This window comes from Engraulis encrasicolus, chromosome 2, assembly GCF_034702125.1.
Source record: "Engraulis encrasicolus isolate BLACKSEA-1 chromosome 2, IST_EnEncr_1.0, whole genome shotgun sequence".
NCBI lineage: Eukaryota > Metazoa > Chordata > Actinopteri > Clupeiformes > Engraulidae > Engraulis > Engraulis encrasicolus.
In genome coordinates, this window is record NC_085858.1 from 44,333,899 (window position 1) to 44,357,542 (window position 23,644).

At 44.0% G+C, this 23,644-nt stretch overlaps 1 protein-coding gene across 2 annotated transcripts in view; it reads left to right on the forward strand.

Annotated features, from left to right (window-relative positions):
- Positions 1-470: 470 nt before the first annotated feature.
- The window catches only part of LOC134462861 (growth factor receptor-bound protein 2-like), a 36,397-nt gene continuing 13,223 nt past the window's right edge, over positions 471-23,644 (forward strand). The window contains exons 1-5 of one of the 2 annotated variants that reach the window (XM_063216094.1): positions 471-763; positions 16,645-16,699; positions 18,698-18,853; positions 20,390-20,481; positions 21,894-22,013. In XM_063216094.1, the coding sequence (XP_063072164.1) occupies positions 18,776-18,853; positions 20,390-20,481; positions 21,894-22,013 (290 nt within the window). In that variant the 5' untranslated portion in view covers positions 471-763; positions 16,645-16,699; positions 18,698-18,775. The remainder of the gene's footprint in view (positions 764-16,644; positions 16,700-18,697; positions 18,854-20,389; positions 20,482-21,893; positions 22,014-23,644) is intronic. The other variant, XM_063216102.1, reaches the window with a different exon arrangement.

The following is a 23,644-nucleotide window of genomic DNA, read 5'->3' on the forward strand; positions in this document are numbered from 1 at the left end:
GTGGTTGGGTTGAGGGTCATAAAGTTGCCACAATGCCAAACTCTGGTTGGGTTGAGGGCCATAAAAGTTGCCATAATGCCAAACTCTTTTTAACTTTCCTGTCAGTTCCCTTTGCTCTTGCAATAGCCTGTGCCTACATTCTTCTTGCACTTTAAATCTTGGTATAGGCCCATCTATCAATCCAATCCTTGGAAGTTTTGGAATTAGACCTATTGATAGGCCTACTATTTATTAGGCCCATGTATGTTTGGAAAATTACATTATGTGGACAAAAACAGCCCCAGAAAGCCAAAAAGTAATCTAAACTAACTTTTAAGATGATCTATCATCCTACTTAGCCTTGGTAGCCTAGTGGGCACGTTCGTTTTCTCCATGCGCACAATTCAGATCATCTGCTGGGAGGGGTCTACTGTTGCTGAGACACTGTGATGCTTGACGGAGTGCACACACAGCACGCTGCTTCACTTCATGCAAGAGACAACCGTAGGTGGTACCACGCAGCACTCAAAAGCCGTGGGTCGGTTGCGCAACTTTGAGGTAGGGTTATTTTATTGTCATCCCGCCAACAAAAGAGACGGAATCGTACAGCGGGTAGGAAACGCCGTTACATCCGAAACCGAAAGTTTGATGCTGTAATTCTTCTCAATTATGCATGAGCGGATCCAGGGGCTTGTCTGACAGAGACGACCGTTCATCTCTCATCGACTCTGCCAATCGGCGGCTCTTCTGCGGTAGTGGAAATAGATTCCGACTGCAATTAAACGTAAGTCACATTACTAAAGTGAATGTATTAAGCCAGGGATGTCAAACTCAGGCCCTGCGGCCAAATTTGGCCCGCGGAGTCATTTTATTTGGCCCGCGAGATCATTTCAATTGTGTAGCCTATTACAGTTGCCCCCCCTACCCATGAATGTGTTTTAATATGACTTGAACATGAAATTTTGGGCATCAAACATGCTCATACAAGTGCATCAGTCATGTCTACCACTCACAACAGACTGTGCAGGCACATTTGAACTACAATATCTGCTGGGATTGAGTGTTTAAGATGTAAGCATTTGAGTATTGTAAGCATGTATGCACAATTTCAGTACTTTTTGAACATTGATTTCGGCCCGCGACTTCGTCCCAGATTTGGATTTTGGCCCACTGTGAATTTGAGTTTGACACCCCTGTGTTAAGCGAACTTAATTTCCTCTGTGTTTTGGTTTATTCTGATTATCCCCCGCTTATCAGAGACCACCAGTCTGCGTTTAATAGGAGGCAATGTACTTATTCACGTTCTCTCTCGCGCGCAGCAGCATAGGCATAGTGTTGGAAAGGCCATCATACAAAGTTATGAAGAGTGCTGTGTGTGTGTGCGCGCGCGCGCGCGCGTTTGTGTGTGTGTGTGTGTGTGTGTGTGTGTGTGTGTGTGTGTGTGTGTGTGTGTGTGTGTGTGTGTGTGTGTGTGTGTGTGTGTGTGTGTGTGTGTGTGTGTGTGTGTGTGTGTGTGTGTGTTGGGGGGGGGTAGTCATATGGTATAGCTTACTGTAAGATAAGTAATGGCAAGTAAGATGATGATGATGATGATGTAGGCCTATGATGATGTAATTTGGTAAAGGTGTTGCTGATAGACCAGTTTTCATTAGATAGCCTACCAGATTGGGATGCCAAGAACTCTATTCAAACAAAAGCAGCCAACATGAGACAGTCCCTTTATCGCAATGACATCCAAAACACAACATGATGTGGCATCTCCTTATTATCAAAACAGACAGTCACTATCATTAAGCTTTTGGTTTGCATCTGATATGTCTTTTGTGGTCTTATACGGTAAACCAGTGGTGTAGTCTACGTAGAACACGGGTATACGGAGTATACCCACTTCTAAATTTCAGGGATTTCAGTATACCCACTTAAAATTGATTGATCCATTGTTTTGAATAGCACAAATATATAGGCTACAGTATACCCACTTCAGAAAATGCTCAAATATACAGTATAGGGGCCTACCCACCATAAAAAAGTAGACTACACCACTGCAGTAAACATAGAGTGCTGGCCAACAGTGTACGCGGACATCTCTTTATGTAACAAATGTATACATCTTTTTTCTGCATCACAAACCTGCTGAACAAAAAAAGCTGAAAAATTGCCACAGTCCCGTGTCACTGCCTCAGTATGTCTCCATGATGTTTCCTGAAGATCACAATTGTCGGTCAATGTCTTCCTCATCACTGTTGAAGTCTATCAGCTTCTGGATACAGTATAGGCCTACAAGTGAATCTAGCGCAAACCCCATGTTATTTTATTTAGCCAGTCTGTATGATCGCGCAATGAATGGCAGAGCAGCATCAAGTTGGAAGAAATAAAAACATTTTTTGGAGGTTTGAAACACACATGGGGAACGTTTTGGGCATTTCCAGCTTGCTTATCTGCAACTTCTCAGAGAGAGAGAGAGAGAGAGAGAGAGAGAGAGAGAGAGAGAGAGGGGGGGGAGAGAGAGAGAGAGAGAGACAGAGAGAGAGAGAGAGAGAGAGAGAGAGAGAGAGAGAGAGAGAGAGAGAGAGAGAGCACAGCTCCTGAGTGGGTTAATGTTTAGATATTCACATGCTGCACACTAATGGGACAACTGTGGCATGCAAGGACAGGACACTTACATGTTTGCTCAGTTGTGAAAATACAGTAAATGTACTTCCCTAAAGCCCAGGTGTGTGTGTGTGTATGTGTGTGTGTGTGTGTGTGTGTGTGTGTGTGTGTGCAGAGCCGGTTCTGACCTCCATGGGGCCCTAGGCAAAAATATGCCAAGGGGCCCTCATAAAGCGCGCAACCCCCCCATCGACCCCCCCACCGCAAAACGCGAACCACAGACACAAAATTTGACTCAAATCAAGCTTAATTAAAAAGTCTCCCTTTCTGCGCTCTTGAGACAAAAACATCAATAATGTCATAACAGATTGTGAACATGTAGACAACGGTGGCTGTACTGAACATGTGACTACCTCATCAGCTGCAGGTCTACCTGGCTCATCTGTGTAGGCCTACTACCTGAACATTGTGCTGGCCCTCCACTGGCTGACTGACTGGAGTCTGAGCTGGTCAGAAACTTAAGCATAGCGCCTGTAAAATATAACTAAGGCTTCAATTAATTTAGCTCCATCAAATTGTTTGCATTTAAAATTACCATATTTTATAGCCTGCCCCCTAGTAGCTTGCCTTTAGTAATCTGGTCTAAAACGTTTTTAAAAAATAAATGAATAGGCCTATGATAAGAAACTCATATGTAAAATAAATGATTTAGCTATATAACATGTGTTATTATGAATGTTATCACACATTTTTGTGAATAGCCTAATGTTGTGTTCACTATTTATTGGGATTCACCTTCGTCACAAGTTTCAGTCATTCACCAAAGGTCTATCCAGGCAAGCCGCGCCCCCTTGCTATAGTTATCACCCCACACACACACACACACGCACGGCACTCCTTCTCTCTCTCCCTCACTCCCTCCTCCCATTGCTTAGACTGCACGGACGTCTTATCAAAAATCTTAAGCGCCTGTTAAAACCAAAATCAATGTCTGTAGGCCCTATGTTGATAGGCCTATTTGTTTCTAAACAATCGAGAGGCAGCCACGCATACAACAGCGCGCGCTCAAACTCACACACACACCACACACACACACAGAGGGCACCGCTTCTCTCCCACTCCATCCGTTGCTTCGACTGCACTGACGTTTCATGGGCTAAACGAACGGCTCGTCAGATTATGATTCAACTAGTACACCTTTAGAAACAACAGTAAAACGTTGACAACACCACCCTTTCCTCTCACATTCTCTCTAGCCTAGGCTACCTGTGTTGATTCAGTTGAACTAATTACAAAAGCTAAACGAAACGCTGCTCAGCTTGTGGTTCTCAACAACTTCTACCTTTTAAAACAACTAAAACGTGAATCCCCATTTTTACAACATGTGACTGTATCGGAGACCTGGGCACTTTTTAACACGGCATTATTGTGCAATACAAAGGCCCATTGACACTTCTGCTCCATACGAAATTAGCCACAGAAGAAGAAGGATCACAATGAGTGGAAGCATACGGAGTTACAATTGCCTACCTGAGGGAGTTACGTTGCCTACCCTACCCTACCCCGAGTTACGTTGCCTACCTGACTGCTGTTCTCGTCGCTCCTCATTGTCATGAATTCTCTTTTTCTTTTTGTCGTTTCCGCAGGGAAAATGTCGTTTCATGTTGGACGTTTCACGTTTTGTGTGACGGAATCAATAATAAACAATGAAATCAGTTCGCGGCATTTTTTTTTTTTTTTTAAACTGTCAACGTCAGTAACGTAACGGGTCGCGCGAGGCCTTACGCTGAGAGCGTAGTGAGCGTATTGGGAGCGCCGGCTCTGCGTGTGTGTGTGTGTGTGTGTGTGTGTGTGTGTGTGTGTGTGTGTGTGTGTGTGTGTGTGTGTGTGTGTGTGTGTGTGTGTGTGTGTGTGTCAGTGTGTCAGTGTGTGTGTGTGTGTGTGTGTGTGTGTGTGTGTGTGTTTGCTTGAGAGAGAGTGAGTGTGAGAGAGAGAGCACACCCAGACATGTGCACGCGTGTGATAGAGATCCGTTTGAAAGACCTGTTTGTTCAATCAGTGTTTGTTCCCTCTTTTTATTAAATTGCTGCCCTCTAAATCTGAGAGTAGAGTCGGTTCAGGAATAGCTGCAAATAGGGTTTATGTCAAACAAACAAAAAAGTCATCTGAAATGATAGATGGTTTTGAAATAATCTGGATTATAACACGATGTAGTTTATATTTGATGTTCCAGATTACACAGAAGTGAGCAGCAAGCCACAAGTTTGTTTACTGTAATGCAAACTATCAGAGCATATTGAAGTTAATGATCAAACAGATTCATGACTAAATGTGAAGTACACACAGGGCATACTGTATGCTGCACACATTGATATGCAAAAAATGAGAGATTGAATATGAATAAATGAACAGAAGAGAGTAGACTGACTGGTCAAATACAGAACTGACGAATTTGAATCCAGAATAAAAGAATCTCTTAGTCTCATGCCAGTTTTTTGAAGGAAAAAGCAATCTATGTATGTGTAACGGAGGCCAACTAGCAGAGTGTGGCGTGGAGCGTTAGTAAACCTCCCTCCCAAAGCCTCAGTTTAGTGCGGGCTGTTGGACCGGCCCTTTAGCTCAGCGCGCTCGTACTGTGCCTCCCATTTGCAAACCGATGTACACGTAGTTGACGAGGCGGCAGGTTCGTGTCCCCAAGGGGGACGAACCGTGCGGGACAGCTCCGTCACATATGCTCCTGTCCTTCACACGCTGTAGCACAAGACAGGAGCTACAGTAGAACATGGCAAAACAAAGTTTGCCAAAGCAGCTCAGATGGGGAAGAAATGTCTACAAGTGTAATGAATAAAGTGCCACACGTTCAGTGTTGGTTCATTATCATCAGTCAAAAAAGCTGGAAGGCATCATTTGACCTTGTCAAGTCTTCCACAGGTGAATAGATATCTAGTAATGGAAAAAGATTAGTCAAATATCAGTAGACTTATAGGCCAGTCAATCTGGGGGGTATGTTTAGCCTGTCGTTGCACATTACCACATATATAATTGCATGTGATCTCCTTTGCATATTTAATCATATTTCAGACATAGGCCTATTTAGACAAAAAAAAACATTTTTTAAAAACAAAACTTTGTCTTAGTTTGAATAAACTACTGTGAAAGTTTCAATCTCATAGTTTAACATTTTACCATATTTAAGTATGTCCTACTGTATATTGTCTCCAAATGGGAAATCTCCAACTTTGACCTTGAAAACAAGTAGTTCTACTATCCATCCACTATGAACTGATTTCACAGACTTGTGATTTTTGAGTCCCTTTCTCTGATATTCTGATGCCTGCCTGGATTTGGTCTGCCATTTTACAGCTAAGCCCTGGTCTGTCGTGTTATCTGCTGTCTTTTCAGGGATAGCTGCGTCTGCATGCTCCACTGACAAGCACTTTTATTTGCATGAGTGGCTTATACTTTATCAGCTCTGAGATCAGTCAGACTCAGCAGCTTAGTGGGTAGGGTACCTCTTCCTGAAGGCACACAGTGACACGGCTGCTCTGAGATCAGTCAGCAGCTTAGTCGCAGGGGTGGGGAACCTATGTCTCGAGGGCCGTTTGCGGCCCTTGAGGCCATTTTATCCGACCCCCGGTATAATTTGAATGCTATTCAGCTTCACATGAAATATGGCATATTTTTTAAAGGAATCTTAGAAAATGCATTTACAATACAATTATCAAGTCAAGTCAAGTAGGTTTTATTGTCAATTTCTTTACATGCACTGGTCATACAAAGAATTTGACATTACATTTCTTGCTTTCCCATACAGACATAGACTAATCTGTAAGGACATAGACAGTATAGACATAGACAGTACTTATACATGGACTTAAGACAGTATGGACATAGACAGTGCTCATACAGACATTTAAAGTGCAAGACTGGACAACAGAAGACTTGTAGAGGACATACATTAAGAGGTATTATTGTTGTGCTTTTCCTAAAAAAAGTCCTTTATAGCGTTCTGACATGGTAATAGTAGCATTTTGAAGAAAAATAAATATTAAAAAGGTCTGTCAAGTACACCAGCAGCAGTGTGTGTGTGTGTGTGTGTGTGTGTGTGTGTGTGTGTGTGTATGTGTGTGTATGTGTTTAGTGCAGGTAGAAGGTGCGGTGTGCGTCTTGTGTGTGTGTTCGTGTGTCTGTGTGTGTGTGTGTGTGTGTGTGTGTGTGTCAGTGTGTGTATGTTTGGGTTTAGTGCAGAAAGTGCAGTGTGCTGTGTTGTGTGTGTGTGTGTGTGTGTGTGTGTGTGTGTGTGTGTGTGTGTGTGTGTGTGTGTGTGTGTGTGTGTGTGTGTGTGTGTGTGTGTGTGTGTGTGTGTGTGTGTGCATGTTTTGAGTTAGTGCAGGTTGAAAGTTCAGTCACAAGTATAGTAGTGCAGGTGGAATGTTCAGTCGCAGATATGGTGGTGGGGGATGGGGGGGGGGGGTTGTCAGTGGCCTTGCTGGCTAGAGGCTGACAGTGGAGGGAGAGTGGGTTGAGTGTTCAGCATCTTGAACGCTTGGTGCATTGTGCTGCTCGCCAGCCTGGTGGTACGGGAACGGAGGCGCCTGTACCTCTTTCCAGAGGGCAGGAGGCTGAACAGTTTGTGTGCAGGGTGGCTTGTGTCTTTGATGATCATCAGTGCTTTCCGGGTGAGGCGTGTGGTGTAAATGTCCTGCAGGGAGGGGAGTGGTACTCCAATGATCTTCTTCGCTGTGTTCACAACACACTGGAGTGTCTTCCTGTTTTTCTCCGTGCAGCTTCCTCCCCACACTGTGATGCAGTTGGACACGCTCTCTATGGTTCCTCTCTAGAATGTTGTCATGATGGAGGGTGTAGCACTTGCCTTCTTTAGTTTGCGCAGGAAGTAGAGACGCTGATGGGCCTTCTTCGCCAGTGATGTAGTGTTGGTGGTCCAAGAGAGGTCGTCGCTGATGTGCACTCCAAGGAACTTGGTGCTGCTCACTCTCTCCACAGCATCGCCGTCGATGGTCAGTGGTGGCAGTTGTTTTTGGACCCTTTGGAAGTTGACAACAATCTCCTTGGTCTTGTTGACATTCCAGCAGGAGAGTTGTTGTCTTTGCACCATCTGGCCAGCAGGTCTACTTCTTCTCTGTAGTGAGTCTCATCACCCTTGGTGATGAGGCCCACCAGTGTTGTATCATCCGCAAACTTCACTAGATGGTTAGTGCTGTGGGTCGTTGTGCAGTCGTGTGTCAGCAGCGTGAACAGCAGGGGGCTGAGAACACAACCTTGCGGAGCCCCCGTGCTCAGGGTCCAGGGTGCTCGAGGTGTTGTTCCCTACCCGTACTGCTTGTGGTCTTTGCATCAGGAAGTCCAGCAGCCAGTTGCAGAGGGAGGTGCTGAAACCTAGTTTGTCCAGTTTTCTGATGAGTTGTTGTGGTATTATGGTATTGAATGCTGAACTCATTCTCACATATGAGTCTTTATTGTCCAAGTGGGTGAGGGCTGGATGGAGGGCAGAGCAAATTGCATCCTCCGTGGATCGCTTGGCTCGGTATGCGAACTGGTAGGGGTCTAGGGTGGGGGGTAGGGTGGCTTTGATGTGTGACAGGACTAGCCGTTCGAAGCACTTCATGATTATGGGCGTCAGTGCTACAGGACGGTAGTCATTGAAGCATGATGGTGATGATTTCTTCGGCACAGGTATGATGGTAGCAGCTTTGAAAAGAGATGGGATGACTGCTTGCTCCAGAGAGATGTTAAAGATGTCTGTGAAGACATCCTTCAGCTCTTCTGCACAATCCTTACACTCGGCCTGGTATGTTGTCTGGGCCAGCTGCTTTGCGTGGGTTGATGGTGGCCAGTGTCCTCTTAACACTGGCAGAGGACAGGTAAAGGGGTTGATCATGGGGGGGGAGGGGGAGTTTTCTGTGGGTGAGTGTCATTTTGTGCTTCAAAGCGGGCAAAGAAACTGTTCAGGTCGTTTAGCAGAGAGGTGTTGTTGTCACAGCTTCGTGGTGCAGGCTTATAGTCCGTGATGGCCTGTATGCCCTGCCACAGGCTCTGTGCATCTCTGCTGTCTTTGAAGTGTGTTGTTATTTTGTCTGAGTATTCCTTTTTTGCTTTCCTGATGCCCTGGGACAGGTTTGCCCTTGCTGTCTTTAGGCCAGCTACGTCTCCTGCTCTGAAGGCTTTGTCTCTGGCCCTCAGCAGTCGGTGAACGTCTCCTGTGAACCATGGCTTCTGGTTGGCCCTGGTAGTGATGTGTTTTATTTCTGTAACATCATCGATGCATTTTGTGATGCATTTTGTGATGTAATTATGTTATATTCAGGGAACTTAGAGAGGGTAGTGTTTATTCAAACGGTGGTTGCCTTCAATATTGGCCTAAAGTGAGGGGAAAATCCTGGTTTGTGTTCATAGTACGGCCCTCGGATGACTTTTACGGCCCTCGGATGAATTTGAAGTGGCCCTTCGAATGAAAAAGGTTCCCCACCCCTGGCTTAGTGGGTAGGGTACCTCTACCTGAAGATACGCAGTGACACGGCTGAGGGTAAAGCACACCCAAAGCCATAGGCCTATGCAATTTCTTTAGTAATCGATGGAACAGGATTGTTCATTTCAAACGTCTTTGATTATTTGATTGTCCATGATGAAAGACTAGAGGCTAAAGACTAAAGGACTACAGACTAAAGGACTACAGATGCAAATTAGCCTAATGCTAACTCTGGTACAGTGCATTAAATGGAAACATGTATGTTTTAATTGTACATGGTCCCAATAAACTGATTTGAAATGAAGATGAGACATTGGCCCCTTTGACACACTTCACCATGAAGCCTACTAAGATCTTGTGGAACAAGGAGTGTTGGCTCAAAAAAGAAGAGTCCTTTGTCCTTTGTCAATTCTTTAGTTAAGAGTTTAGTATATAGCCTAACCTCAGTGGTTAAGAGGATGAACCAGAGGCGATTCTAGTTGCATCTGATCTTTAGAGGTGCTCAGCCCCCAGTGCTGTACAGTAGCCTGGGAACTCCCATACTACCTTTAGTTCTACACAACCATTTCAATCTGACTTGTGATTAGGTCTGGTGTTAACCAGGCAAGCTGTACAGTGGTTCCTGACATGAATGGCAAGCGCTCCATGTCTATTTCAGATTTGAGCTTTTTGTAAAATGGCCATGCAAACCAGATCCTTACAGGTGGAGGATAGTGAGAGCCTGGGAAATCCCATTGCTTTGATCACCATGTTCAATCAATCGTTACGCTTCACCAATTTTCAGTTTATTTACTTCAGTTTATTTCTGTATTCTGACAAATCTTCATTTCAGCATAAATTCAGAGCATCCGTTAATCCTACTGGGCTCCACATCATCATATGATTGGATATTGAATCTCCTCCTAACGTGTAAACTGTCAGAATTCAAAGCTAAGCATGACAAATGAGAAAAAGATTAGAATAATCATGTTTGCGTCATCCTATGCCAATGTACTTGACATACTATAGACTTTGAAACGCTTAACCAAATCACCGTAACTAATTCAATTTGACTCTCCCTTCCGGTTGTATAGGCTGTCAAGGAATGAAACTGGGCAGGTTAGGGGCAGTGTGTGTGTGTGTGTGTGTGTGTGTGTGTGTGTGTGTGTGTGTGTGTGTGTGTGTGTGTGTGTGTGTGTGTGTGTGTGTGTGTGTGTGTGTGTGTGTGTGTGTGTGTGTGTGCGTGCATGTGTGCCTGCCTGCCTGCCTGCCTGCCTGCGTGCGTGCGTGCGTGCGTGCGTGCGTGCGTGTGCCTGTGTGTGTGCCTGTGTGTGTGCATGTGTGTGTGCATGTGTGTGTGTTTGTGTGAATTTTACTTGTGTGTACGTGTGTTGTGTGCGTATTTGTGCTGTCTGTTGGTGTGACAGAGAGAAGAGAGCAGAAAGGCCACTTTTTACTTCCCTGTTAATTGAATTGAATCTCCGTGTATAATCACAGAGAGGCAGGGACAAGCTGTACAATAAGTGGCTAAACCAGCTTTAGCATTTAAAGGAGCCGTCCACCATTTTTAAAAAATGTGCTCATTTTACATCTCCCCTCGAGTTAAGTAGCCCAATTGAGTTCATACCTTTGTCCTGATTTTCCATTCTGGGGTTGTTACCTGTTAGCGTGTGTGATTGAACTGAATTGGACCATGTCGTTCCACTCAGTTCTTGGTACTAGTGATGTGTCGGTTGTGAACGAGCCGGTTCTAAGAGCCGTCTCTTTGAAGTGAACGATAGGAACCGGCTCCACAATGGGAGCCGTTTTGGGAGGCAATTTTTTTTTTTTTTTTTTATGGTCTTCCAGTGCCTCACTGTCTCTCTCCTTCCTCTTGTTACACATATGCTTTGCAGATTCCACAGAGGCAACAATTTGTTTTCCCTTGTCGGTGCGGGAAAACACTTTTTTCTCAATTTGTTTGTGTGAAAACAGCAAATAATTGGCCAAGATGTATAATCGCCTTTGGCAGGGGTTACAGACAGCAGTCAAGGAGCAGAAACACTCAGCAATTGGGTGAGAGCAGGTACAATTGTTTCAAACCAGAGCTGAGTTCCCTCCTTGCACCGAGCAATCGCTTCAGATAAAAAAATCTGGGTCGGGCATTTAGACAGACTATATATAATAGTAGCCTAGCCAAGCCGTTGCTTTTTGTCAGACTAGGAGCAACACAAATATAATTTCTGAGCTCCAGAAAAATCGGGAACCCCTCCCAATTTGTCGGGAAGCAAACAACCAGTAGCAAACCATGGGTCAACCATGCCGTTTGGGAAATGTTCATTGTTATGCTCTTGGTCAGACTATGTCTCGAAGAGATTTGAAAGTGCCTCCCTCCCACAGTATGCTGTGCCCATTGTTGAGGTCACTGTAGGACAGTATCGCGGCTTTGGCATCATTCAGTTTCGCTGCCTTGATTTGACTTATTTCCCCTCTCTTCTCTACACCACTTCCCCTTCTGCTCTTCATCTGGAATAATCAGTTTCATTTCCGACCTCATTATGGGCCATTTATGCATACAGTAGCCATCCAAGTAGAGCTGTAATGACTTTTTTTCCACATTGTTATCGATTGCCAATCTTTGTATTATTGTCAATGCAAATGTCGTTTTGGGTAAAAGAAGCATATACATGTATGTGAAGGATAACGGCTGATGAGGTGACAGGTTTGCAGAATCAATCAGTCAATTAATTAATTAATACACATTAATACATATTATTAAACAAAGCTATTATAAAACAGTACATACATAAGTAATTAAAAGTAATACTAATGTAAAAGGGAGATAAAGGGGATAACATCCTTCTAAGTTACGTAATGTCTCGGCTGCTCACCTCACTGCTCACCTCACTCCTTCCATTTATCCAAAGCAACTCCAATGTTGACCTTAGTCTTGGCGATTCGCCGAAATCTTTTCCTGTCTTGTTCTCTTTTGCGCTTCCTTGGTGATGGTCGAAGCTGTTCACCAGATGGCCGACTATATGTATGATCATGATCCATGCCCATAACGATGATCAATAACCAGTAACTTTGCTAAGTTGTTATGTGCGTATGAGACGCTGGTTATTCTTCTTCCTCTAGTTGTGGCCATTTGGGAGTTGGCAACCGGCGCATTACCGCCACCTCTGGGCTGGAGTGTGTGTGGACCTTGTGTGCTTCTGACTTTCTCGTCGAAATGTGGAAACGGAAAGGGCGAAGCTGATGAAATGTCCTTCTAGACTCCCCGTAGTAAAGATGGCGGAGCGGTAATGGAAGAGTGGAACACTGTTGTGTACATTCACTTGCTGAATATGAAGAATATACGAACACTTCGCTTTGGTGATAGAGGTGATTAATAACGGATGAGGTAATACTTATGAATGATAAGAATTACATTTGTTAATAGACAACTGTTAATTTTGCATAATATGGCTTTAAGTCTCCACCTTGTCATGACGTCATCGAACCGGTCACCTCTTTACATGTCACGGTGACTGGTCACTGATTAGAGATGTACGCGGGAGCGTGTCTATGGTCCTACAGCCCAATGGTCCCACTGCATATTCCTGCTGCTCCATGTTCCCACATTTCTAAGAATTTACTCAAATTAAGACCCTATATTCCAAGGCGGGTAGAAAGGTATGTTCTCTCAGTTTACTTGGAATTGTGGTAACATGGAGTTGTGGAACACATGGCTTATATTTGAATAATATCTTAGAATGTGGGAACGTGGAGCAACAGGCATAAGCTGTGGGACCATTGGGCTGTGGGACCAGTGGCCTGTGGTAACAATGGGCTGTGGGAACATAGAGCTGACCCGGTATAAGCAGGCCTCCTATGTGTATATCCTTTGGAATTCTATTGGTTTTTGCGGAGTTCATGCACGTAAATGGAGGAACTCTTAGCAACTCTTCATACCTGTAGGGTTTCAACTTTAAATGTATGTTTCCATGACCATTAACTTGTGGACAGTGACAGTGCTTCTGAATTCACTCCACTTCAGCCTCTCACAGGCTATGACCACACCATCAGACAGTTAGAAAAATAAAAACCTCACGCACACTGACCATTTTGCTGTTTTCTTTTATACATGACGTTTTATTCCTAGACCTTCATCAAGTAAATATAATGAAAATGTACCCGATAAAGGACTAGGACTGAAACATTGTTCAATGCATGACCACACCATAAAAGTTTGCCAAAGCAGGATGACCATCTGTGGTTCCTGAATGAACCATTATAACAATACTGACCAAAGAGGAGAAGTGCTTACTGTAGACTACATTAAACAAACACACCTCATGTCCCTCAATACAGTAGACATAAGGAAGGAATATTGATCTGGCTTGGCAAGTTTACATGGATGCATGTGATATTGTAAAATAATACATTACATTACATTACATTACATTTCACACATCATTTCAAGAGTCTGGCCTGGGGCAAGGGCAGCTCAGACATTAGTCTAGTAGATAGTCACAAAAGAGGAGAGTCTTTAAGATGATACATTTTTTATTTTAAAATAATAATAATAATAATAATTATAATAATAGATCAGCTTTATATAGCGCTTTTCTTGGTAGCCTACTCAAAGCCACTTTACAGAAGTAAAGTGTAAAATGTTGGAGGGCTCTGAAGTGAACAAGCGTCAGACTAGCTGCTTTTGGGCCTATTTTTAGATAGCCAATTGGCCGGGTAAGAATCTCACTTATAGTACATACTGTACACCACAGTGTGATGTGCTGGTTTGTTAGGTGTCTAGAGCTGACTGTTTAACTCTCCCCTCTTGATTTGGACAGCTCATCTACTATTTACACTGTCAACATGTTAAGCTAAACACAAGAGACTGCAAAGATCTGGGAAAGCATACTAACTTCCATCTTCCTATTATGTGAAAACATTGAGCATACAATTACTGTATGCCATGACTGGCTTTGCGATCTGACCGTAACTAATTTAATTTGACCCTCCCTTCCTGCATGGTCTCTGGGGTGAAGTAAAAGTATATGAGGCGTGTGTGTGTGTGTGTGTGTGTGTGTGTGTGTGTGTGTGTGTGTGTGTGTGTGTGTGTGCGTGTGCGTGTGCGTGTGCGTGTGCGTGCGTGCGTGCGTGCGTGCGTGTGTGTGTGTGTGAGAGAGAGAGAGAGAGAGAGAGAGAGAGAGAGAGAGAGAGAGAGAGAGAGGGAGAGAGAGAGAGACAGAGAATCAGACAGACAGACAGGCAGAGAGACAGACAGACAGACAGACAGACAGACAGACAGACAGAGACAGAGAGAAAAGAGTCATGCTTAAATAAAATACACAGCATCTCCAGCTGCAAACCCAATCTCTATCTCTTTCTTTTTCCCCTCCTTGTTGCATGTTACACGCAGACAGATTTCTTTTCTTCTCCTCTAAGTTTAAGGAGAAAGGCCACTTTGTACGTCTCTGCTAATTGAATTGAAAGTCCACGTCTACCCAAGGGGATGTTAGGAGGAGTCTTCCGACCCGCCTCTCCAGAAAGCAAGTGATAGTAATTATCGTCCTGTTTTCTCTCATATCCGCTCCCAATTATGTCCACAGTCCCTAGGAGAGACGAGACATGCGCTGTATAGAGTCTTAACCAGAGGTTACTGTGCCACTTACAGAGCACTACATTGTGGCACGAAATCAGACACACAGGGTTTCCTCTCGCTGCCAGGGGCAGGGCTGGACTGGCCATGTGGCATAGATGGCATTTCCCGGTGGGCCCCGCACCCTTGTGGGCCCATATTTTCAGAAATGTAAAAAAAAAAAAATGGAGTCTGTTCTGCGCCACTAATTATGAGGGGCCCCTTTGACCCAAAAGTGCCCGGGCCCATGCTACATGCTACACGGATCCAATGACTTTCATTAGCTTAGCGACATACTCCCTCTTTTAACTTGTCTTAAAGCAAGACAATGGCTGACATGAAAAATAAGACACTTTACCACCTTTATAAACCCCGGTCAATGATTTTAACTGTATTAAGCCCCAAAATAGTGGCATACCCCTTTAATGCACGCCGTTCCACCAGTGGAACACTGGAATAGCGACTGAAAAAGCTTTACTATTATGCACCACTATGATCGGACACAGGGCCTTTAGTAATACAATACATTATGACATGATTATTGCCATTCTATTATCAGCTCATCTATAACAGTGGTCGTGTCTTTTAAGCAATTGTGACACATCATGGAGTCTATCATCTCGAATCGTAAGAGATTAGTGGAGAGGAATGAAGCAAGTTGCATACAAGATCAAACTGGGTGCGTCGTCTTTGTGTAATGAAGTAAGACTTTGTAAGCGCCACTTAGAAGTAATTTACCAGCTTTACGTGTTGATACAGTAGCTTTTTATGGGTGATATTACAGTCATTGGCTTTTTTGCATTCAAATTGCTGCTAAGGATAGAGCACAAAATGGGGAATTCACTGGTTCCGTCAAGGGCGCCGGAATGAGTTTTAAAATGGTGGTGCTTTTTTTTCATTCTTTATTTCTAAGCAATGTTCCTGATGCTGCACTCTGCTCATTTGTCTGCTTTGGAGGAAGCCTCATTTAGGGAGTCCAAAAGCGGGGATGCAAATGCACCACTGCATTCCCCTTTCTGGCACCTCTGGATTCCGGTCCACCTCATTGCAGTACTGTCTGCATTTGCAGTGCATACCATCACCAGGCAACGGTTATTCTATTCTGTGTGCAAGTCATCTGTCTGCACACAGGGTTGGAAGCTTGCATTCGAAAAGTGATACTTGGAGATAGGTCTGGGCTTGGGGCCCTCAAGGATGTTGAAAGGTTCTTACAATCTTCTCACAATCATGGTTTCTCAATACTCAGATACTCTAGACGTTGATGTTTTGCCGGATAGCCCTGATATGGTCCCATAATGACATCAACTACCTGTTGATAAACAAATCAGTAAAAAAACTTTGCAACTTTGCACCGTGGCCATTGTGTAGCAGTAATCACTAGTTTGAAATGTACTTGGACAGCTTTGGCAAAAAAGTCCTGCACGCACGCACAGCAATTGCACTGTAGTCTCACTTGTGTGTGACAGCTGGTCTGTGGTATGCTTTTGTTGTTTGCTTTAATTGTATTTGTGTTGCCATGTATCCTCTTGTCTGTGTTCAATATTATTAATTGAATTGAACTGAACTGAACTGAACTGAAATGAAAGTAATTGAATTGAATTCAATTGAATGGATTTTCTGATAGCCTACCGATTTGCAGGCGAGTCTAGTGATTAACATTCTCTGACTCGTTTGTCTGGCCTGTGCCATGAGCATCTCTCGTAGCTATTGGGAATCATAGAAGTCATTTCATTGGGATGGGTATATGAGTAAAAAGTAGAACTGAGAACTGTCACTGATACCCTGCCGTGGCCTAACGGTAGGGCACTTCACCACTATGCGGCCGACCCGGGTTCGATTCCCGGCCTGGATCCTTTGCCGGTCCTTCCCTGTCTCTCTCTCCACACTCGCTTCCTGTCACCATCTTCACTATACTGTCATAAATAAAGACAAAAAAATATATATCTTTTTTTAAGAGAGAACTTGCTGTTCAGTAACCTCTTCTGAATGACTTGTTTTGCAGATTTCGTGGTGGATGCTGAAAACCACCGGAAAGGAACTTCTCATTGCCTCTGAAGGTAAAGGGGTGGCGGGGGGTGGGCGGGGGGTCTTTTGGTATACTCTACGTGTACAGCGCAGGGCCGGCGCTAAGCATAGGCAGACAAGGCGGTTGCCTAGGGCGCCAAATGACTTAGGGGCGCCAGTAATACCAAAAACTTTAAGCGAAATAAAACATTAAACTTCTCATTAACAATCAATGTTCATGGTCACTCAGTACAGTATATTTGTAGGAACTACTAGATCAGATGTGCTCTATAAGATGTTCAGCATTTACAGTGTTTACAGTTACATGTTTACAGATGCCAATTTCTAAATGCACAAAAAAAACAGGAGAGCTGGAAAGGGAGTGCTCGCCTAGGGCAGTGGTTCTTAAAGCGATGGTTCGGAGTAGAATCACCCTAATGCCATTTGAACCGTGACACCCATCCACCTTTACACCCGAAGTGTTTTCTGCCGCAGGCTTACATCAACAGAGTTGCCGTGTTATTCGATGTTTATTCCGGATAGCTTGACTCTAGCGCATATGGATACTGGGCACCGTCTCCAAACTTTCCCCACAAAAATAACATGTCATGACACCAAACTTCTACAGTATAACAAATGTGGTTTGTACTCACAAAAAGATGAATTTGAAACTTTGTACATAGTCCAGGAGTTTATTAGTAACAACACACGAGACGATTAGCTTTTCTGCTGCTAAACATCCGTCGACGTCACTTCCTCCAGCTGGGACTTTGTTGATGGAAACAAATACACGTGAGTCCGGAAGGCGGAAAACTCAAAAAGACAGCTTGCGCTACAACTAGAAATTAACCACTTCGGATTTAAATTTTACCACATTTAATAAATAGAAGACGATGCCACACTCGTGCATATATCCTGGCTGTGGACTAAAACACAAACCTTACAATAAGTGGACAGTCCCAGCTGGAGGAAGTGACGTTGACGGGTGTTTAGCAGCAGAAAAGCTAATCGTCTCGTGTGTTGTTACTAATAAACTCCTGGACTATGTACAAAGTTTCAAATTCATCTTTTTGTGAGTACAAACCACATTTGTTATACTGTAGAAGTTTGGTGTCATGACATGTTATTTTTGTGGGGAAAGTTTGGAGACGGTGCCCAGTATCCATATGCGCTTGAGTCAAGCTATCCGGAATAAACATCGAATAACACGGCAACTCTGTTGATGTAAGCCTGCGGCAGAAAACACTTCGGGTGTAAAGGTGGATGGGTGTCACGGTTCAAATGGCATTAGGGTGATTCTACTCCGAACCATCGCTTTAACCTGGGGTGCGGGCACCCCCTGGGGGTGCGCCAGAGATTTCAGGGGGTGCGTGGAATTTTGTTTGTGTTGAGGTTGTGACCGAAATTTTGCTGGGGAACCTTATAATTGGGCCAAATTAAAACATATTTTGGTCCCCTTTTAAAGTCATTAAGGTTTTGATTAATGTCTCAAAAAAGAACCATTGTAATGAATCCCTTAAATCATGTTTTAGTGCGTATAGTATATACACGTGTAGAAGTTTGGGTTGGGGGTGCGGGGCTTGTCTTGGGCACAAGTAATGGGGTGCTTGAAGAAAAAAAGGTTAAGGACCACTGGCCTAGGGCACCAAATTGACTAGAACCGGCTCTGCTACAGTGTGTGTGTTAGTGAGTAGTAGTACACATGAAGAGTTCAGATGCAAAACCCCCTAAGTGCCTTTTCAGAAAATAATCTTAATTCATTTTTATTTAATACAAAGCTTATCAAAGTTGCAATTTTTTAAATTTTATTTATGTAATATAACTATTTATATGTATTATCAAGTACATAATTGTAAACCAAACCAACAACGGGGTTCTCTAAAAATATAGAAGTGCAGGTCTTCAGAAATGGAGTTAGAGGGTTTTGCATCTGAACTCTTCACATGCACTGCATTTACTGTATGCATTGCTACAGTACCACGTGTTTAGTTCACCCTCCCACACCTTTTGTCTCCTCACTGCCTGTCTGTCTGTTTTCCTCTCAACACTAGACCACCACATAGGCTACGGTACAGTACAGTACAGTAATCCCCGGGGGTCTGCTGTGCTGCCTCTCCTTGCCTGTCGCCATGGAGGCTAGAGGAAAGTACGATTTCAATGGCACTGCCGAAGACGAACTCAGCTTCCGGAAAGGAGACGTCCTCAAAGTAAGTGTCAAAAGTAGGACATTGTGTGTGTGTGTGTGTGTGTGTGTGTGTGTGTGTGTGTGTGTGTGTGTGTGTGTGTGTGTGTGTGTGTGTGTGTGTGTGTGTGTGTGTGTGTGTGTGTGTGTGTGTGTGTGTGTGTGTGTGTGTGTGTGTGGCCCCCAAGCCCCAATATAGTGAGTAATAGTTCACACTTTACTACAGTAGTGGACATTTTGTATAAAATGTTCATTCTTTTGAATTTTCGCTTGGGGCCCCACATTATCCTAGAATCGTGTGTGTGTGTGTGTGTGTGTGTGTGTGTGTGTGTGTGTGTGTGTGTGTGTGTGTGTGTGTGTGTGTGTGTGTGTGTGTGTGTGTGTGTGTGTGTGTGTGTGTGTGTGTGTGTGTGTGTGTGTGTGTGTGTGTGTGTGTGTGTGTGTGTGTGTGTGTGTGTGTGTGTGTGTGTGTGGGTGGGTGAGTGTGTGTGTCTGTGTGTGTGTGTGTGTGTGTGGGTGTGGATGTCAGTGTGTGTTTTTGTTGTTGCTCATTTAGCACTGACTCCAGGTATCATTTCGTACCGTAAAGAGAATTAATGACGTATTTCAAGGTAATCAAGGTAGAAACCATGTACACCAGGTTAGAGTGTAGGTTGGGGTTGGACCAGATGTTGAAGTTTCTTGAGAATACAGTATGTTTAAATTCAGAGTGTGTGTTTGCATCTCTGTGTTTGCGTAGCCTTGTGGAGATGGGGTCGCTGGCGGGCGGGCCTATTCCCTATTCGCTGAAACTACTCCCTTACATCAGAACAACATTGCTATGATAGTACCAAGAGCATTAAGTAACAGATTAAGACATAACCATTACACTTTTGGTGATGGTAAGGTTATAACATAGGCTCTGCGCTAAGGGGTTAAAGTAGCAGCAATTGTCAGCATTTTTAAGTCGAAAGATATTTAGGCTACGTCTGGGCCGTCACAAGTAAACTCTCTAACCTTGTAATACATGTGGCAAGACGTCGTGAATCAAAGTTTTTACTCGAAAACTCGAAATAAGTCCACACACAGCCTACTGTAGCCTAGGTCAGGCCTTGAAGTCGGCTGTGGGCCAGCAGGCTATGTATGGCACCCTGGGGAACGGGACGCTACGCGAGAGGCGAGAGGCGAGAGGCGAGCACCGCAGGGTGCTCAGTTTCCTGTGGTTGTGAGGGACCTCTGAAGAGCACGCCGTGCAGCGCACCCTGCATGGCGCGTTGGCCTAGTTAGCGCTACTCAAACGCTTTGTGTTCTCTCTCTGTCTCGGTCTCTGTCTCTGTCTCTGTCTCTGTCTCTCTCTCTCTCAAAGTCAAATTCAAAAGTGCTTTATGTGAAATATTCAGATATGTGTATTGCCAAAGCAATTGAGCAGTGGAACATTTTGAAAATGTCTCTGTCTATGTCTGTCTGTCTGTCTATCTGTCTGTCTGTCTGTCTGTCTGTCTGTCTGTCTGTCTGTCTGTCTGTCTGTCTGTCTGTCTGTCTGTCTCTCTGTCTCTCTCTCTGTCTCTCTCTGTTTCATCAGATCCTTGGTACTCAGGATGACTGGTACAAAGCAGAGCTCCATGGCCATGAAGGATTTGTGCCCAAAAACTATGTTGACATGCAGCCTCCCAGGTACTGTATATTTGGTAACACTTTACTTGATGCTGGCGTCATACGTATGACATAATGGTGTCATGACATTGTCATAATGCAGTCATGACTGTGTCATAAACATTATGTCAACGTCATAAACACTGTTTTACTTTGTCTTTAAGTGAAATTCGGTTATAACAAAGACAGGCATAACAATGTCAACTTTTCATGGCCATAAAACGTTTATGACATTATGTTTAAGACTAGTTCATGACACTATTATGACAATGTTATGACACTGTTATGTCATACGTATGACGCCGGCATCAAGTAAAGTGTATCCGTATATTTGAACCTGTCTACAATTGAAGCCCTGAGACGAAGAACCATACAAGTCCAATTTTCACATTTTGAACATAGACCTATGTTTTTTTTTTAATTTGCAGTTTGAAAATTACTTTTTTATTTTGATTGTTCTTGAAGTCAGAAAACAAAAGCTTCTTAATTATAATAATATAAGATTTTTTTAATGTCAATGTTAAAAATAAAATGTTACCAGGTATTTAAAAATGTGGACATTTACAATTTTCTTTTGGACTTGTATGGTTCTTCGTCTCAGGGTTTCAATTGTACGAGCATGCAAGCATGCATATGTGTGTGTGTGTGTGTATTTGCCCATGCGTGCGTGTGTGCGTGCCTGTGTGTGTGTACTAAACATACGATGTCTCTACATAATTAGATAGATATTATTCTTCCATCAGAAATATGGAGTGGAGTTTATGTTAGCTGTGTGAGCACACTGTCACCTGAAATAAATAAAAGCAGAGACACCCCAGTCAACACCACTGGCGTAGATAATGCTGTGGGAAACACTGAATTGTCAGTCATGACTTACAGCCCATGTGTTTGTGCATGTACCACATGACTGTATTTACATTTACTTTCCCTTCTCTCTCTCTCTTAAAGGGGTATGCCACTATTTTGGGGCTTAATACAGTTAAAATCGTTGGCTGGGGTTTATAAAGGTGGTAAAGTGTCTTATTTTTCATGTTAAGCGTTGTCTTGCTTTAAGACAAGTTAAAAGAGGAAATATGTCGCTAAGCTAGTGAAAGTCAATGTATCCGTGTAGCATTGTAGCATGCTACATGGATACATTGACTTTCACTAGCTTAGCGACATATTCCCTCTTTTAACTTGTCTTAAAGCAAGGCAACGACTTACATGAACAATAAGACACTTTACCACCTTTATAAACCCCGGCCAACGATTTTAACGGTATTAAGCCCCAAAATAGTGGCATACCCCTTTAATTAATGGTCACCCCATCAGCCAATCAGAAAAGAGAATCCTGTTGCGAAGGCAAATAATTATCTTTCCTTTTCCTTCTCTCTCTCTCTCTCTCTCTCTCTCTCTCTCTCTCTCTCTCTCTCTCTCTCTTTCCTGTCTCCTAGCTGGTTCAAGGAGACGGTGAGTCGGAATGTAGCAGAGGACCTCTTGATGCCACGGGAGGTGGGGGGTTTCCTGATACGTAACAGCCAGACCTCCCCAGGAGAGTTCTCCATCTCTGTACGGTGAGAATGAAAACCATCAACGTTTCGGTACTGTCAGCGTATAAAAATGCCATGTATATGTAACGGAGGCCAACTACCAGAGTGTGGCGAGGAACTTTAGTAAGCCTCCCTCTCGAAGCCTCAATACAGTGCAGTAGCGGTGGACCCTTTAGCTCAGCGCGCTCGTACTGTGACTCCCATTGCCAAACCAATGTTGTTGATGAGGTGGCAGGTTCGCGCCCTGAGGGGGACGAACTGTGCAGGAACACCTCTCACATATACATGTCAATACGATTGCAGCTTCATTAGAAAGACACACTATAGAGAACAATACAAGTTCAAGTAGGTTTTATTGTCAATTTCTTTACATGCACTGGTCATACAAAGAATTTGAAATTACATTTCTTGCTTTCCCATACAGACATAGACTAATCTAGGTAAGGACATAGACAGTATAGACATAGACAGTACTTATACATGGACTTAAGACAGTGTGGACATAGACAGTGCTCATACAGACATTTAAAGTGCAAGACTGGACAACAGAAGACTTGTAGAGGACATACATTAAGAGGTATTGTTGTGCTTTTGTGCTTTTCCTAAAAAAGTCCTTTATAGCGTTCTGACATGGTAATAGTAGCATTTTGAAGAAAAAAAAAAGTATATATATTAAAAAGGTCTGTCAAGTACACCAGCAGCAGTGTGTGTGTGTGTGTGTGTGTGTGTGTGTGTGTGTGTGTGTGTGTGTGTGTGTGTGTGTGTGTGTGTGTGTGTGTGTGTGTGTGTGTGTGTGTGTGTGTGTGTGTGTGTGTGTGTGTGTGTGTGTGTGTGTGTGTGTGTGTGTGTGTGTGTGTATGTGTTTAGTGCAGGTAGAAGGTGCGGTGTGCGTCTGTGTGTGTGTGTTCGTGTGTCTGTGTGTGTGTGTGTGTGTCAGTGTGTTTATGTTTGGGTTTAGTGCAGAAAGTGCAGTGTGCTTGTGTGTGTGTGTGTGTGTGTGTGTGCGCATGTTTTGAGTTAGTGCAGGTTGAAAGTTCAGTCATAAGTATAGTAGTGCAGGTGGAATGTTCAGTCGCAGATATGGCGGTGGGGGATGGGGGGGGGGTTGTCAGTGGCCTTGCTGGCTAGAGGCTGACAGTGGAGGGAGAGTGGGTTGAGTGTTCAGCATCTTGATCGCTTGGTGCATTGTGCTGCTCGCCAGCCTGGTGGTACGGGAACGGAGGCGCCTGTACCTCTTTCCAGAGGGCAGGAGGCTGAACAGTTTGTGTGCAGGGTGGCTTGTGTCTTTGATGATCATCAGTGCTTTCCGGGTGAGGCGTGTGGTGTAAATGTCCTGCAGGGAGGGGAGTGGTACTCCAATGATCTTCTTCGCTGTGTTCACAACACGCTGGAGTGTCTTCCTGTTTTTCTCCGTGCAGCTTCCTCCCCACACTGTGATGCAGTTGGACACGACGCTCTCTATGGTTCCTCTGTAGAATGTTGTCATGATGGAGGGTGTAGCACTTGCCTTCTTTAGTTTGCGCAGGAAGTAGAGACGCTGATGGGCCTTCTTCGCCAATGATGTAGTGTTGGTGGTCCAAGAGAGGTCGTCGCTGATGTGCACTCCAAGGAACTTGGTGCTGCTCACTCTCTCCACAGCATCGCCGTCGATGGTC